This window comes from Siniperca chuatsi, linkage group LG17 (assembly GCF_020085105.1).
Source record: "Siniperca chuatsi isolate FFG_IHB_CAS linkage group LG17, ASM2008510v1, whole genome shotgun sequence".
Lineage (NCBI taxonomy): Eukaryota > Metazoa > Chordata > Actinopteri > Centrarchiformes > Sinipercidae > Siniperca > Siniperca chuatsi.
Window position 1 is genome coordinate 14,337,817 of NC_058058.1, and position 16,113 is coordinate 14,353,929.

At 41.2% G+C, this 16,113-nt stretch overlaps 1 protein-coding gene across 7 annotated transcripts in view; it reads left to right on the forward strand.

Annotated features, from left to right (window-relative positions):
* Positions 1–15,392, forward strand: part of ripor2 (RHO family interacting cell polarization regulator 2) — a 68,712-nt gene extending 53,320 nt beyond the window's left edge. For 5 of the 7 annotated variants that reach the window (XM_044170737.1, XM_044170734.1, XM_044170735.1 and 2 more), the window contains 17 exons: positions 2,808–2,957; positions 3,372–3,435; positions 3,886–3,929; positions 4,243–4,368; positions 4,678–4,826; positions 5,902–6,031; positions 6,516–6,662; positions 7,105–7,857; positions 8,202–8,383; positions 8,764–8,926; positions 9,083–9,215; positions 9,370–9,531; positions 9,897–10,070; positions 10,726–10,928; positions 11,046–11,129; positions 12,075–12,165; positions 12,735–15,392. In XM_044170737.1, coding sequence (XP_044026672.1) covers positions 2,808–2,957; positions 3,372–3,435; positions 3,886–3,929; positions 4,243–4,368; positions 4,678–4,826; positions 5,902–6,031; positions 6,516–6,662; positions 7,105–7,857; positions 8,202–8,383; positions 8,764–8,926; positions 9,083–9,215; positions 9,370–9,531; positions 9,897–10,070; positions 10,726–10,928; positions 11,046–11,129; positions 12,075–12,165; positions 12,735–12,835 — 2,856 coding nt within the window. In that variant the 3' untranslated portion in view covers positions 12,836–15,392. The remainder of the gene's footprint in view (positions 1–2,807; positions 2,958–3,371; positions 3,436–3,885; positions 3,930–4,242; positions 4,369–4,677; positions 4,827–5,901; positions 6,032–6,515; positions 6,663–7,104; positions 7,858–8,201; positions 8,384–8,763; positions 8,927–9,082; positions 9,216–9,369; positions 9,532–9,896; positions 10,071–10,725; positions 10,929–11,045; positions 11,130–12,074; positions 12,166–12,734) is intronic. The other 2 variants (XM_044170736.1, XM_044170741.1) reach the window with 2 other exon arrangements.
* Positions 15,393–16,113: the final 721 nt, after the last annotated feature.

Consider the following 16,113-nt stretch of genomic DNA (forward strand, 5'->3'; position numbering starts at 1 on the left):
ATTATTATAACATCATCAGGCAACGTTTCCCATCTTCTAGAACAGAAGCATCCCACTGCAAGCCACATTTACCCACCACTGCAACAACATGCTCTTCATACACAAGTCCCAGTAGCCCAAGGTTACGTCTTGACACTGCTTGTTTGAGTCCAAAACCCCAAAATATTCAGTTTATTATCATGGAAAACTCAGACAACTAGAAAATATTGATATTTAAAAAGCAGAAACTAGTTAATTGTTTGGCATTTTCGCCTACAACATGACTGAAACCATTAACTGATTATTTAAATTGTTGCAGATTCATTTTTTAATTCATCTAAAACTTATCATTTCACCTGTAATTTTTCATTTGATTATGTTTATTCAATTTCTTCACTAATACAAAAACTCAGGAAGACAAAAGAAAGGATTAAATACATATAGGATGTGTGTGCCAAATATAAACTATATGCCTGTGTGTGTATTCAAAGGAGCATTAGCCAGACCATTAGCCAACAATACTGTATGTGTTTCATTTTTTTGTTGCCCAAGCTCTCCTCTGCTCAGTACTGTTTGCACATGTATGTTTTTTATTACACATTTTATCCATTTGCCTGTGTCAAGGTCATTTCTTTGTTTGTGTTTTGCCTTTTACATTTCTTCTTTTTCTGGGGTGAAATGTGCCCCGAGGCGCAGCAATATGCTGACGGCCACCCTCTGGAGTGGAGCTTGGCTGACCTTCAAAAGGACATTTCCTTGAAGGCAGCAAGGGGCTATTGTAATTGGGGACAAAAAAATAGCTTAATTATCTGATAATGATATGATTACTGATTGCCGGGGAAGAATGATGGCTATTCATCAGCCCCAGTTTGTGAAGGCCCAATTTTGTTACAGAGGCACATAATTTTCTCCAAATGAATGACTCATTGTAGTTGTCTACTCATTTATGTGAGTACAATAATATAGTATTTCTTGGCTTAATCAGTGCAAAAGTTCACTTAGATGGATGTGTGTTTCTTTTGACTTTAGCTCAGCTTCCACTGCTCATGTTTTCCCTTGTTTTGTTGTAAACAAACGTGTTTTAAAGCTGTCGATTGGTGGCTCTGAAGCAGCTCCACGCCAATCAGAGAGAGCTGAGGATAACAGTTGTGGTTGGAGGATGTTTTAAAGCTGGCTCAGCTCAGCTGCTGCAGACCCGAAACATACACCACATACCACAGACAGAAAGACAGGGCTGGGTCCCAGTCAGGGGTGGGTGGTTCTGAGGGGGGCTGGTGGGGTTGGTGGGATTGGGGTGGGTGCCCTATGTATGTATTTGTGCCAAGTTAAGTTATTATAACATCATCAGGCTATGTTTCCCATCCTCTAGAACAAAAGCATCCCACTGCAAGCCACTTTCACCCACCACTGCAACAATATCCTCTTCATACACATGTAAACATGTCCACATACACAGTCACAGAGTCTACTCTCACAAGCGTGCTGGCAGTGTACGCTTCAGACATAAAGATACACAAACAAACACTCAGAGAAGCTGTTAGGACGGCAGGAGCCAGAATGGCCCATTTTCTCCCGCTTCTCCCTAATGAGTGCCATAAAGAGCGCAAGGCATCAATATTTCAGCGCTCTCGTCAGACGGGCTGCAACATTTCCCTTTGATGAGGTTCACCAGAGGTGTTTTGTTTTGCCTGGCTGCCACTCCGATCATATGTGAATTTAGGAAGCCAGAAAATTAGACAGGCAGGACGCTGAAAATATGGACTGCTGGTAGATTGTGGTTTCTGGGAGAAATTACTTTGAGTGACTCAGCAAAAGTGCATTTTTGTTTCCATCATTTAAGGAGAATTCATGGACTTTTACTTTAATTTGGGAGGTTATAATTTAAACTCAAATTTGTTTGATAACAAATTGTCCCTACTTTGTAGCTATCTTTAGCGGCTCCATCACCTTTGGCTTTCCAGAAAAGTGAATTCCTCACCATTGGGCTCAATATAACTGTTGTTGCTCTTCTCGTTACAACGTCATCTTCTCTTGATGATTTCATTCCAGTTGAAAGTCTAACATTTCAGCTTCACAGCAAGGCAGCAGGATGTTGATGGAGTTGTTCGCTCTCCCTGTGGGTTTGGGTTACGTCAGGCTGTTGCTGCAAACTGAAGTCGAGCAGACGTCTCCAAATGAGCTCTAAACGCCGTCTGTTGTTCCCCCACTTTGGGAGTGTCCCACTGGGGTCGCTTACTGGGACGGCATAGGCGTCTGCCACTGGAGGCTATAGTTACACTGAAACATGCCAGCTGTATCTGCTCAGTTTGTCAGTTCAGTTCATAATGTGTTCACATTTCTCTCTTGATGACTGTCTTTCTGTCTATAGCTATAATTTTTGTTATTACTCTTTCCCTTACCCTTTCATTGTCTCTACCTTTGCATCCTCTTACTCTTCTTTTCTCTGGAATCTGAACATTGTGAAAAATTCTTCTTGGTCACATTTTAACTTGTTATTTATCAGTGTTTCATTCTCAGTAATGCCTATTATTGCTCTTGTTGAAGACCCGTTGATAAAAGTTACTGACTACTGCACAAGCCTAAAGCTGTGTTGGGCATCCTTGAATGAATCCCAGTGAGATGTGAACACATCCAGAATAATTTAGATGGCAGTTGGAAGTTTTTGAGGAGTTCACTTCCTGCCCAGGGATGTTTTTATGTAACGTATGGAGGGTTTCAAACTTCAAAGACTTGCTTCGTTTCATTAGTGTACAAGTATCTCTCTCGTGTGTCTGTGCGTGTGAGTGGTACATTTATTAAAGATGGAGGGACTCTGTGTGTGCTTTCAGGTGGACGAACTGTACGAGGCCTTCTGCATCCAGAGCCGCCTGAGAGAAGGTGCCAGTCGGATGAAGCAGGCTTTCTCCTGCTCTCCCTCCACTAAAGGCACCAAGGAGAGCATCGCAGAGGTCAACCGCCGCTACAAGGAATACACTGAGGTACTGGCATAGAGCATCGTCTTCAGTGTATGGCGAATACTAGCAAAAATTTGCAAATTCGTCTGAGGAGTTTTACATGAAAATGCTTATTTACCTTGTCAAAATCAATCAAGTAAAGCTAGTTGGAGAATTGAGTCTATGAGCAATGATCTCATACATTTCCAGACAAGTTGACTTTTGTGGAGACACTGTCATTTGTAAACACTGAAATCTATAGTCACATATGTACAGAACGACCTTTAAATCCCAATAACACACACATACCTGTCATTACCTGTCCTGAGGGCTTAGACCAGCTGTCCTGCCTCCTCTGCAGTTTAGTGTTGACTGGCATTGTCAAAGTCCCTTGAGATAACTTGATTGCTATTGTTGTTCTTGTCTTATGTGATCGGTCTATCTTTCTCTCTTCTCCAGAACATGAGCACGTTCGAGAGCGAGCTGGAGAACCTGCTCGGGGAGTTTCATATCAAAATGAAAGGTGAGATGAGAAAAAGTCTTCCAAATGACAAGTATACCCATTCACATACAGATATTCACTTCTAATTTTCAGATTAGTCAGCTCATCACCACAAAATTCAAGAATTTTGTGGTGATGAGCTGACTAATGATCATACTGTATTCATTACACAACCTACCTATGGAGCATGTCCACACTTCATGAGGTGAAATCATTGACCAAGTGGGAAAAACCTTATCCTATAACAGAAAGGTCACAGCTTTGATCCTGACAACAAGAAATATGTCCATTAAAAGCCATGTGTACTGTAATGAGGCACTGAACACTAAACGATCACTCATTGGAAATCACCCAGCTAAATACTAAAGACACCTAAAAAGCAGACGAGGTTGCTTGGCTTGTCTCCCCCCCTCCCAAAAAAAAAATCCTGTCCAAATGGTTTTTTTTAAATCAATTTCCTCTCTCTGACAGGTTTGGCAGGCTTTGCTAGGCTCTGTCCTGGAGACCAATATGAGGCAAGTTCCTTTCTATTTTTATGTAACACAGGGCTGTTAAAAACCACTTTACTTTAATATTGAAATCCATGTGTGAAATTTTGCAAAACCATTTAGTTAAGAGTAATGACACAATTTATACTTTTAAGCTAAAGTTTCCCGCAGAATGAAATGGTGGAATAAGATGTATCCATCTTGCACTCCATTAGTGAAAAAGGTTGCTATTGAGTATATACTATGAGGCTATCAAAGTTTTGTCCTTTCTCTGGCTTCAGGCTTACTTATTTCTTCTTCTTTTTTTTTTTTACACTCCCCTTCCCATTCCTTCTTTTAGATTTTCATGCGGTACGGTCGCCAGCGGTGGAAGTTGAAAGGAAAGATTGAAGTTAACTCCAGACAGAGTTGGGATGGAGACGAGATGGTCTTCATGCCTCTCATCACTGACCTTATCAGCATCAAGGTACTGAAGAAATCCAGATAAACTAACTTTGTGCCTAAAACTATTGTATTTCAGTAAATTAGCACATTGCAGGGTAAAGAAAACAACAATGTACAAATCAGATGCGCAGCTTATGTACAAGTTTGTTTTTCATGCACAATATCCAGGATAGATTTGTGATCATTCTGATAGGTCATGACCATATTACAGCTAGTGGAAGAAAACAATTCATCAACAATCACCTGACTTATGTCTTGATGTCAGAGGAACCTGTGTTATTGTTTTCTTGACCTGAGTAGTAAAATAATTGTTGTCATTGGCCCCATTCAGGTGACAGAGCTGAAGGGCCTGGCCACTCACATGCTGGTGGGCAGCGTGATCTGTGAGACCAAGGAGCTGTTTACTGCCATGCCTCAGGTGGTGGCTGTGGACGTTAACGACCTAGGGACCATCAAACTCAACCTGGAGGTCACGTGGTAGTAAGTAGGCTCATATACGAACAGCGAGCAGTTTCTTTTTGTGCTATTCATGTTTTGTTTTTTTTTTTGTTATATTGTAGAGTGTTATGTTAGTAATTTTTTAATCTATGTTCAGCAGAATAGGATCAATTGAGCCTGCAGAAGTATTCAAGGTTGAATTGTAGAAATTCAGTGTTGAAAATGCAGTACAAAATGAGGAATGTTTTTTATGCATGTTTTCGGGTTGTCCGTCCGTCCGTCCCGTTCTCGTGAATGTGAAATTTCAGGAACGTCACCTTGAGGGAATTTCTTCAAATTTGGCACAAATGTCCACTAGGGCACAAGGATGAACTTTTTAGAATTTGGTTGTCAAAGGTCACTGTAACCTCACAAAACACATTTTTGGCCATAACTCAAGAACTGATGTGTAATTATGACAAAATTTCACACAGTTGTTTAATGGGGATACAATGATGAAGTGATGACATTTATTACCCAAAAAGTCAACGGTCAACTTCCCTGTGACATCATAATGTCCTGGAAAATACCTTTTTTGGCCATTATTCAACACCATAACTCAGGAATAGAAGGGCCGATTGTGATCATATTTCAAAGTTCGTCGGACCGTAAATAGGCATGTACACATCAATGCGAGTTTTAAAATATACTGGAGATTGATTAAATTTAATTTCATGCTCGGTCCACTAAAGTTTCAATGCAATTTCATTAAGGTGAGTATATTTTGTTTTCAGTTTATGAAAGGGATAAACATTGGGTTTGCAGTGTTTTGGTCAGCTAAATCTACAGAGCCTTTCAACACTATGATTTTATCTCTCGAGAGTGCTACCCAACAGTGATACTTTCTACAGCTATTTGGATTCTTGCACAGTCAGTATCTCAAACACTGACTGTTTGTGAAGTTGCCAGTGAACACCTACAGTAACTGTTATTAGTTTAGTAGCTTTAAATTCAGTCTACAATACTTATGGTTGTCTGCCATCTGGTGGTGAAACATGGTCATTACAAGTTATGGATAACATAAATTAATCACATGGAGCAATCACAATAAGTACCTTGTTTTCATTCCCCCATCCAGCCCCTTCGATGTCGAGGATCTGACTCTGTCATCTGGCAACGTGAGCAAAGCCACAGCGCTCCAGAGACGAGTGTCGGTCTACAGCCAGGGCACGCCGGACACCCCCACCTTCCAGGACACCACCTTCTTTGTGAGTCCAACACACAAACCTACTTTAGCTTCATTGGTGTGGTGGGAGACAGTCGATTTTGCAGGACTTTGTAGTTTGTAGAATTGAGCACAGCAGCTGCTGCTGTTTCTCACAATCTAGGCTAGAAAAAAATCTTAACTTTTTTGGGCTTATAATTGGGTGAATTGAAAGAGATGATATTTTGTCTGTTACACCTCTGTTGTCCCTGCAAACTAACCTGAGTCTGCACCCTACTACATGGATACTTTATCATGGCACACATTTTTTCTGTTGATGCATCATGCTTATGTTAGCTACGCTAGTGCTACCCCTAAACTAACCCTCACCCATTTCCCTGCTATCCTCCTCTCCTTTGCATTTCCACATCAAAACCCCTTACCCACACTCTGTCCCACTTCACACGTTTATCTATCCCTCCTGTATCTCACTCCCCTCCCCTCACTCGAATACCCAACACCTATTTGCCTGCGTGCATTGTGTAAAGAAGTGGCGGCCATATCCCGTGGAGCGCCAGCGCCTCTCCTTCCTGCACGTGCTCCGAGACACCCTGCTAGAGAAGCTAAGGCGCAGTCGCTCGTTTGGTGACCTGGCCTCACTCCGGCCAAGGCCCAAATCCAGTCTGGAGGTCTATGTGAGTGTGTTGTGGCCCCTCGCCCCTCCTAACCTGACTTTTGTGTGCCCCCTACCTCATTGACATGATGGGGATGTACTCTTCTGCGGGTGTGGACACACTTGGGCTTGTCCAGTTCCTTTCTGTGCGCGGCAGAATGCCATGTGTGGCTGTTTGCATGTTTGCATGACATGCTTTAAGCTGTTTGTGTTCTTGTTATGCTTTTCTATTCAGAATTACCTTACTGTGATTCTATCTTCGTTGAACAGATCTGGTCAGAAGAATTTAGAGAGAAAAGTGGAGTTAGAGTGGATGTTATAAGTTTATCTGACATCTCTTTTTCCACCTGAGAGTTTTCTCTTGTACTTCTTTGTCTTACATGCACTGATTTCAAGCTATATCTCAGTCTTAATCTTCCATCTTTTTTGTTTACACATATTTACACCCCCATCTCTCCTTTCAGTCCACTTTACCAGATGATGTCTTTGAGAACGGTGGCTGTGGCGTGGCTGAGTGCAAGCGTCTCTCCTTCACCTTCTCCGACACCTCTGGTTACACGCCCAGCCCCAGCCCCGCCCCGAGCTCCCACTCCCCCGGCCAGTCCAACCCTGAGATCACAGTCACTCCTCCAGAAACAGACCCATCACCTACACAAATCCTCCCAACAAGGGAGGACTCTATTGCAGAGGAGCATTTAGTGGAGGAGGAGGAGGAGGAGGAGTATGAAGAGGATGGGGAGACAGGTAGTAGAGGAAGTAGGGGCACCAGTGCCAGCCTTGCCAGTGATGAAGCCGAGGTGGCAGAGGACTCTGAGTGGGAGCGCACAGAGTCCCAGCGAAATTCTGGCTCAAACTGTGGTTCAGCTGCCCCGTCCCTCTGCTCTGACGGCCACCTGTCCACAGTGACTCCAGAGGATGTTTTCTTAGATCACACTGACGAACTGAAACCTGTGGAACTGGACACAGAGGAGGCGGGCAGCCTGACCCGGCAGCTTGTGAAGAGGCTGACTTCTTCGGAAATTGTGCCGCCAAGTGGGGGCTCCACAGAGGGAGGAGGAAGCCTGAGCTGGGCAGGAGAGGGGAGCAGGGCGTTCCTGGAGAGCAGCCTGGAGGAGGCCATCCACAGCCTGCTGATGAGGCTGGAGTCACTGACTCACCGCTGCCGAGAGCTGCAGGACCTGGAGCAGGAAGTGATGCGTCTGGAGGACCTGCTCAAGGTGACTGAACACTTTTTAAATGGGTACAAGATCTTCATATGGGAATGAACAGAAGAAAAAACTTTTTTAAGTAGTTTCAGGGAATGTTAAATGATTTTATTTTGAAGAGGCTGTCTTCTGTAGTGCATCTGACGTACTGTCATGTCTTAAAATATACAGTATATTTAGGAAATATCTACCCTATGATGAAGATAAAAATAAATAATAAAGAAAATTATAATTAAAAATTACTAATAATCAAACATGATCTAAAATCATTTTAGCTACATGGAATGGACAGTGGCAGGTTAACCAAGGGGTTATTAACCCCACATCTCCTCCCTCCCACCACCCTTCCTCTCCAGTGTCGTCTCCCGGGTCACAGGAGCCGGTCATCCAGCCTCAGTCTGACAGTGGAGAGTGCCCTGGAGAGCTTTGACTTCCTCAACACCTCTGACTTTGATGACGAGGACACTGGAGACGATAACGCCATCCTCAGTATCCCACAGAGGTCTCCGCTTTTTGATACCGACGGGGAAAGGATCGGGTGAGTGGGAGACAGTGTGTTGGCTGACATTGACACTTAGTACATTTTGTTATTGTATATGCTGCACTGAAAATGAAAATGAAATGCTGTTGTTGAGGTATCACATACCAAACAAAAAGTAGAATGTGCAGGAGGTGCTTGTTGATTAATGCTCAGCTATTCATTCATGACAGCATGAAATATTTCAATCAGTCATAACTCAAGAGCATGAAGGGTTTCATTCTGACAAAACAGACAAGCAGCTCGTTTCACTGCAAAAAAGACTGTACAGAAAATCTGCATTATCTTGCAACACGGCAGCACCCGACTGAAAACCATTTTATTCTAAGTACAGTAGATTACTGTTCTGTGTGATGACTCTGGGTATTTGCCTGACTTAGGGCCCAGCATCCAGAAGCCAGAGGACACCTGAGTGAAGCCCTGACAGAGGACACCGGGGTGGGCAACAGCGTGGCGGGAAGCCCCCTGCCGCTTACCACTGGAAACGAAAACCTGGACGTGGCTATCGTGATTCACCTGCAGTACTGTGATCACCTCATACAGGTAGAGCTCCTTATCACATCTGACATCATGTTTTGGAGTATAAATAGTTATAGTTGACTTCAATTCAGTTTGTTAAAAACATTTTAATGTCAGCAGCTTACTGCAACTTCAAACATCAAACATCTCACATGCCTTTGTTTCTTCTGGTAATGGCAGCTGTTGACCAGTGGGGTGGGTGTGTGGCAGCGTTGCAGTCTTCTCCTCAAACTGTCCGGACAGACTCAGCTGTTAGAGGAGCTAGCAGAGATCAGTGTGGATAGACTGGGAGCAATTACATCTGCTGCTGACGGTAGGTACCAACAAGTGAAAACCAATTTGCTTTATTGGTGCGTTATGTGTGTTTACCAGGCAACGTTGCAGTCTATGTGTTATTATTTAGGTATTGTGTGAAAAGGTTTGAGGGTTTGTAGCTTCTGACCTTCTGTTTTGTTCTTTTCTCTCAGTTCTCCCGGGCCTCGCAGAGCGCCCACAGTTGATGACTCTGTGGTCAGAGTGCAGCGGGTCTGCAGGACTTTTCCACACCACACTGGACAGAGTGTTCAAACACATGAACCAGCGCTACACAGCAGTGCTGCAGGAGAGACACCCACACAGCGCTGACACAGGTCTGATCATGCCTGTTTTCTTTTCTGCAAACAAGCCAAAGGTCACACTTAAAATTACATCTGTTTTGTTTGCAACACAGTCTTGTTTCTGTGTTTTTAGTTACTGTTAGGTTTCAAATGAGTCACTAAATTGGTTTGTAAATCAGTTTTAAATTTGTCCCTGTGGAAAAAATTAGATCATTGTAGCTGCTAAGAATATAAAAACATTGAAAACAGAATACTTATTAAAGTTATTATTAAAGAGTCTAAATGCAATAGACTGTGAATCCAGAGTTACATATTAAATAGATTTTCACAATGCTGTAGTTCCAGTTAGCTAGAAACTATTTTCTCTGACTAGACAGATTTCCTTCTCTTCTCTCCAGTGACTGGTGTCGTAGTGAGCGAGATGGTGGACAGGAGCGATCTGGTGGCGGCACACAATCCTCCTGCCGCTGCGCTCTCCCAAGACGTCCTGACTGTGTTTCAGTTCCACAGCTACATCTTACAACATGAAGTACAGGACATGGAGACACACCTGCTGCATCTGGCCAGAGAGGGTAAGCACAAGGGGGTGACACTTGTCTGCTCGATTCTTATTAATAATGACTCTACTAACTTTGAGAATGGCCTTAACCTGCACTGAGCACAACACAGATATACAACTTTCTGCCACTAAATCGTGTAAATCCCTCAGCTACATCTCAGCAGAAGGATGAATGTAAATCAATCATTACAGATAAAATTAACTGATTTTCACTGATTAACACCAGGATTTTTATTTTTTTAAAGAGCAGATCAGTTAAACCAAATTTCACTTGGATTTTCTGTCTACAAGCACCCAAAACTTGACCAGATTAGAATAAATAAGGTCCTGGATTGCTCGTAAAATGCTTTGTGTAACAGAAAATTAATAGAAAATAGAGAGAGAACACACAAAAACATTGATTATGAGTCATTGTGTAGGAAGAAAAAAAACAAGAAATGGTTAAACAATGGAGTGTTTTTTACATGTTTTTCACTCCATTTTAATAACCAAGTTAAACCGCTGATCATTTCCTGGATTTTTGAAATACAAACTAAACAGATATCGATCAGAAGCAAACTGAAAGCTTGTGTCAGGATTACAGAAAATGCCCCTTCGCTTGACACTCTGCAGGCTATTTAATGTTTAAACCTTTGACATGTTGTCTGTGTTTGTGTTTCTGTACTCAGAGGTGTTTGAAGAGGCTCTGTGCAGTAGGGATTATTCTCGCTGTCTAGCAGAGATGGAGGAGGTGCCTGTGTCAACCCTGTGGCCTAGAAACAGCACCCTGAGGGCCCTGGCCTCCCTGCTCACTGCAGAGGACCCTCAGGTCAACAAGGCAGCAGCTGACTACCTCTCTTCTGGAGCATCACACAGCCACTTCAGGGCCAGAGTGAGTAGTGCTAAAGAGATGGAGTATGTTTGAGAAACGTATGTGTGTAAACAACATTTTAAATAGTTTTGACAGATGCTGCAAGCCATGTTTGAATGTTTCTGTGTGTGTCTACAGGCAGTGGAGTGCTACACCCAGGCGCTGTCAGAGGCTGGAGGTCAGAGCCAGAGGGCAGCCTGTTCAGCTCTCAGCTGTCTGCAGGTCGGTGGCTTCTGACATCATCTACAGTTGTCATACTGTGAAGATTTGGTGCTAGTTTAGGTGTCCATTTGTGTTCATTGAGGCTACATTTCTTTCAAAGCAATACTAATTCAAAGATAGGTCTTGAAGAGATCTCTTCCTAGCGTGACTCCAGTGTAAGAGATGGAGGACAAAACACATATTGTGTCTTTGTTTTAAGTTCAGTCAAAGCTGTTATGACGCTTCAGCAGTCTGAGTTAGTCAAATCGAGTGGTATCTTCCATAATTATGGTCTTTTGTTGCACAAAATTCCCTGTGTGTTTGCCTGCTGAGCCATGGTGGAGGGACCATTTACTGATAGTTGCATGTAGGTTTGTAGCTGGGACAAAACACCAGGACTAAATCTACACCCAACTGCCAGGGCAAAGATAACCACTTGATTTGGCTAATGAGACTGCTTCACATTAGCTACAGCTGAACTTTAAAATGCATTTTTGCACACAAGGACAGTGTGGATGGGAAGAATGATTACAGCAAACCATTATACTTTCAATGAACAATACATGTGGCATATAGGTATTCTATTAAGATGGACATGAAATAACAAATTTGCTCATTTGCTACCAGTCTGGGAACGAGCTGAAGCATTGATAATTTAATACATTCAGTTAAACTGTTTTAAACATGTAATTTTTTTTTTTATTAGTCTTGTTCTAAAAATATTACTGATTCAGCATGCAGTCATGTGAGAGATGAGCTACTTGTCAGGGCATGGTTAAAAAATAATCTGTTTCTAATTTATCTTACGTGCTATGATGGCTAAGGAGTTATGTAATGTAACAGTACCATTAAGTATATGTGATTTAAAAAAAGAGAAAATCATTCTAAATTAGTGCATTGGATTTTTGTGTCCTTTATGTACTTTGATAAGTACCCTCCTGACAGAGCTTTTCTGCCTTTCTGTAGGCAGTAGAGAGTATCAGGGCGGTGGTAGCACTGTGTGATTCAGCTGATGAAGAGCTTCGCCACGTCGCCATAGAAACCCTGCTCACATTTGGTGAGTAACAAATTTTTAACACTATTATTTCTGAATTGTATTTTATACACGACTGCCACACGAATGACATCACGCCATGAAGTATAAACATATTAACAAAATGTATATAAATGTAGTGTGTACAGTGTAATACCGAGACACATTTGTTTTCCTTTGCTCAAGTTTTCTTCAGGCTTAAGGTTTTCTTAAGAACTGATGATGCAAACTGGATTAGACCTATTAAAGCTTTATTTGATTGGAAAAAAGTCAACAAACCCCCCTCCTGGGTCTTCATCAGGCAAATAGTCAACATGACGTCATAGTTAAGGGATCTGACTATAACATAAACAGTACACAATATTTTTTATATATATATATATATATATATATATATATATAATCCATAGTGTGGATGCTGTTAATTTTTTCAATGGTTTGTACCATTCCTAACTCGCCTTTATTGAGACCAAAAGCTGAAATATTTTGACTGCAGGGATACCATTGTAGACTGAGAAGTAATAAGTTATTTGTCATCACTGAAACCTGCTTGGTGGTGCAGTGTTTATAGATAACCCTTGTGTTTGTGGCAGGTGAGGAGGGGCGGCTGGCGTACGAGCAGCTGGACACGGTGCCGGGGGAAATAATCCGTCTGGGCACACGTCGAGGAAACGCCGTCACCACTGCCTTCTGAGCCAAACATCACAAAGGACATCTCAGCCCGACCTCCGAGGGCAGCACTGCCCCTCAGCTTGATCTGCTTTTTGGCACAGACATAAGAATCTCCACGTCGCCACATTAGATCACTGTTCTTACTGATACTGCCTCCGAAAAGGAACTAACACCAAACAAATTGTCTTAACCACAAAGACCCACAACCCATACCCCTCCTGCACGCACACACACACACACACACACACACACACACACACACTTGCACTCCTCGTTCCTCCACCATCTCCACTTTCAGACACCCCCACACTCCCCCCTTCCTCTCCCTGCTTTCTGAGCCAGGCAGACCGTTCACATTTGAGTTTAACAGGAGAATTTGACTGTACGCAAAGCCGCTGAAAGCTGCTCCAAAGACTGTGGAAACAAGAATTCGAGCAATGCATCTTCACACAACCTCTGTCAACAAGCTACCCACCACTGCACACAACACTTGTATCACTTACTCACTGATTAATTATCATCTTGATTGTTACAGTCAGTTGTGTGACGAAATATGCTAACTATGATCTTTTCATAATCACTGTTTATCACATGTTTTAGTTGGTGGTTTTGCATTAGAAATGTTTTCTGGCGCTTTCGGAAGATTTGCACTGTTGTAAGGCATGTAAATATGGCATATTTTACACAGCCGGTGTAATGTATGTGCTTGTATTTAAAATATATTTTTAAGTTCTGTTTTCTAGTACGTTCCATTTTGAGTTTCAGGGATTCTTGTATAGGTGAAAGATGTGTGTTTTGTGGCAGGGAGGACCATTAATAAGTTGAGAATGGATTCTAAGTGGAAGTGATGTTGTGGTTTAAAAGCCCAAGTTTAACAGCAGTTTACAGTCTTGAACAGATTTTGACCTCAGCTATCTATCAGTGGTCAGCACAGTGCCCAAGGTTCACTCACTCAGCAGTTTATATCTGAGTTTTCTCATACTTGCAGTTGAACAAGTGCAATTTTTCTGTACATACGTGACTCTTTTGCACCTAGCTGACATGTGAAGACATTTGATAAAGTCAGCTTTGACCATTTGAGCCTTGATATGGTCGAGCAGGCGGGTTCCACAAATACACTCTTTTGTAAACGTATTTTTCCTACCAGGTACGGAGCCAGTCGAGGGCAATAAATTGGGTTCAGAATCGTAATCTTGCACTTTCGCAGTAACTGTACAGAGAGGAGGATCCTTTGGGCTGAGTAAATGCCTCAGTTTTGGCTAACTGCACATTCATACAGTATATGAGCTAATGGCAGGATTAGAAATTAAGCTTTTCTTATGAAGTGTTCTGTTGTGTTCTGCATGTCTTGGGTCTGTTTTATTTCCCTGCATCGTAACTGTATCGTGGGAAAACTGACCTGAGGTAAGCGCCTAATTCCAACTTTTCTCATTGTAACTGTACTACTGAGTCTTGTGCTAGTGCACGGTGACAAAACTCACATTTGTTCACACATCTTATTTATTATTTACTCCTTGTAATTCTTATATTCTTTGGAGTTATACTGTAATAGTGCAGATGGCATTGTTATGTAAATTAATTGTACATTTATGTTCTATTTTGGATCGGGTCTAGTATTTGAAATATTGTTTATCCACGTTATCACCATGCAAATGATCTCATGCTTAACTTTAATTGGAGTTTATTTTGAATGAATTATATTAGATAAATTATTATTTTGGAGAAGATTAAGATTTGCTAATAGTCTAATAGTATTATAGATTTCTTTACCCTAAAAAGTCCCAAACAAAATGGGACATTATATATTAGAAATGTTACTTTATTACTTAGAAGATTTACTGTAACCAAAGGAAGAATTAATTTTAAAATGGTCTTTTAATAAGAGCTCATAATTAATTAAGGAGAATGTATTTTCAACACATTTGCATTTTGGCCAGAATACTCAGACTTAACTTTAGAAGCACAACTTCAAAATAAGACAAACCCATAATATATGAATCTTATTTGGTTCTGACTGCACAGTCCAAAAGCCATATTGATTAAAAACAAGTAATATTTTTATGAAATGTATTTTTTCTTTTGTATTATAATCTGTAAATGTGTGAAGTTGTTACTAAAAGCTGAAGATGGTGTTAAGTTTTTTTTCCAGGCTTCGGCAAAACATGGTCCATGTTAAGTAACACTTTTATTTCTTCCATGATGTGAATAGCATTACAGTATTTTGGTAAAGTATCTAATTCACCTACTCATTCAGTGTTTGTTCATTTTATTTTGAGTGAACTACTTTCTTTTTACAAACTTGCAGTTGAGCAGTGTTAAGTCAAGTTGATTTGTTGGCTGTTTAATTCCTAATCACCTACAAACTACAAGTTGTCAAAATGTGCACATCTTTAACTATTTAGAGAGTGGGTTTAAGAATAACTTGGTGCACTTTGCTGAAATTGATCTTCATCCATCTCTGTGGTCAATAGCTTCCTTACTGATCCATTTAGTTGCATACTACTCTTCTACATAGTTGTTAGCAGTATTTCCTCTGCTCATCAAAAGTTGCAATAAAGTTTATTTTTGCATAATTAAAACAAATTGTGGAATTTTTTTTTTTAACCGAATGTCTTAAATATCTGTCAAGACTGATGTTTGTCATTTTTGTTAGCATTGTCTTGGTGGATTGGATTTACACTTCAAATATTCAGCTCAAAGATTGTCACATATGTGGACTACATGTAGTAAATGCCACACTGTTAACTGCACAGTTGTGCTTTGTTGTATTTTACAGATATCCAAGGACAAGATTTTATTTTAACCTTTCACTGATAACCATTTTTAACATTACATCTGCAATTAAAAAATGTTTTAAATAAAATCCCATCTATTTCAATGGTCATTGAAGGTGTAGAGGCTGGGGGTGGGAGATGGACAAAATCTATCACAGTATATGTAATTTTATCTATATTATGTTATAAAATAGCGAGATGGGAATTGCTGTTTTTGGCCATTACCATGAATTAAATACCTCACAATCAAGGTTCCTCAATTCTAGGTAATACCACTGGGTCACCACGTTCTGGAAAGAGCAGAACAACTGGACTGCAGAGACCTGGGAGAAGGAAGCTAAGGATATCAGTTACCTTTGACAGTGATTTGAAGTGATTCTGAAGACTTTGATGGCCTTACACAGATTGGGACAACTGGTGATTTGGGAGACGGGAGGAGGTAGCCGCTGAGCTCAAAACTCTGCTGGACAACTTTGACAGGAAGGTGAGCCGGATCATCAAAATAAGGACTGAGAAGAAGGCTCTC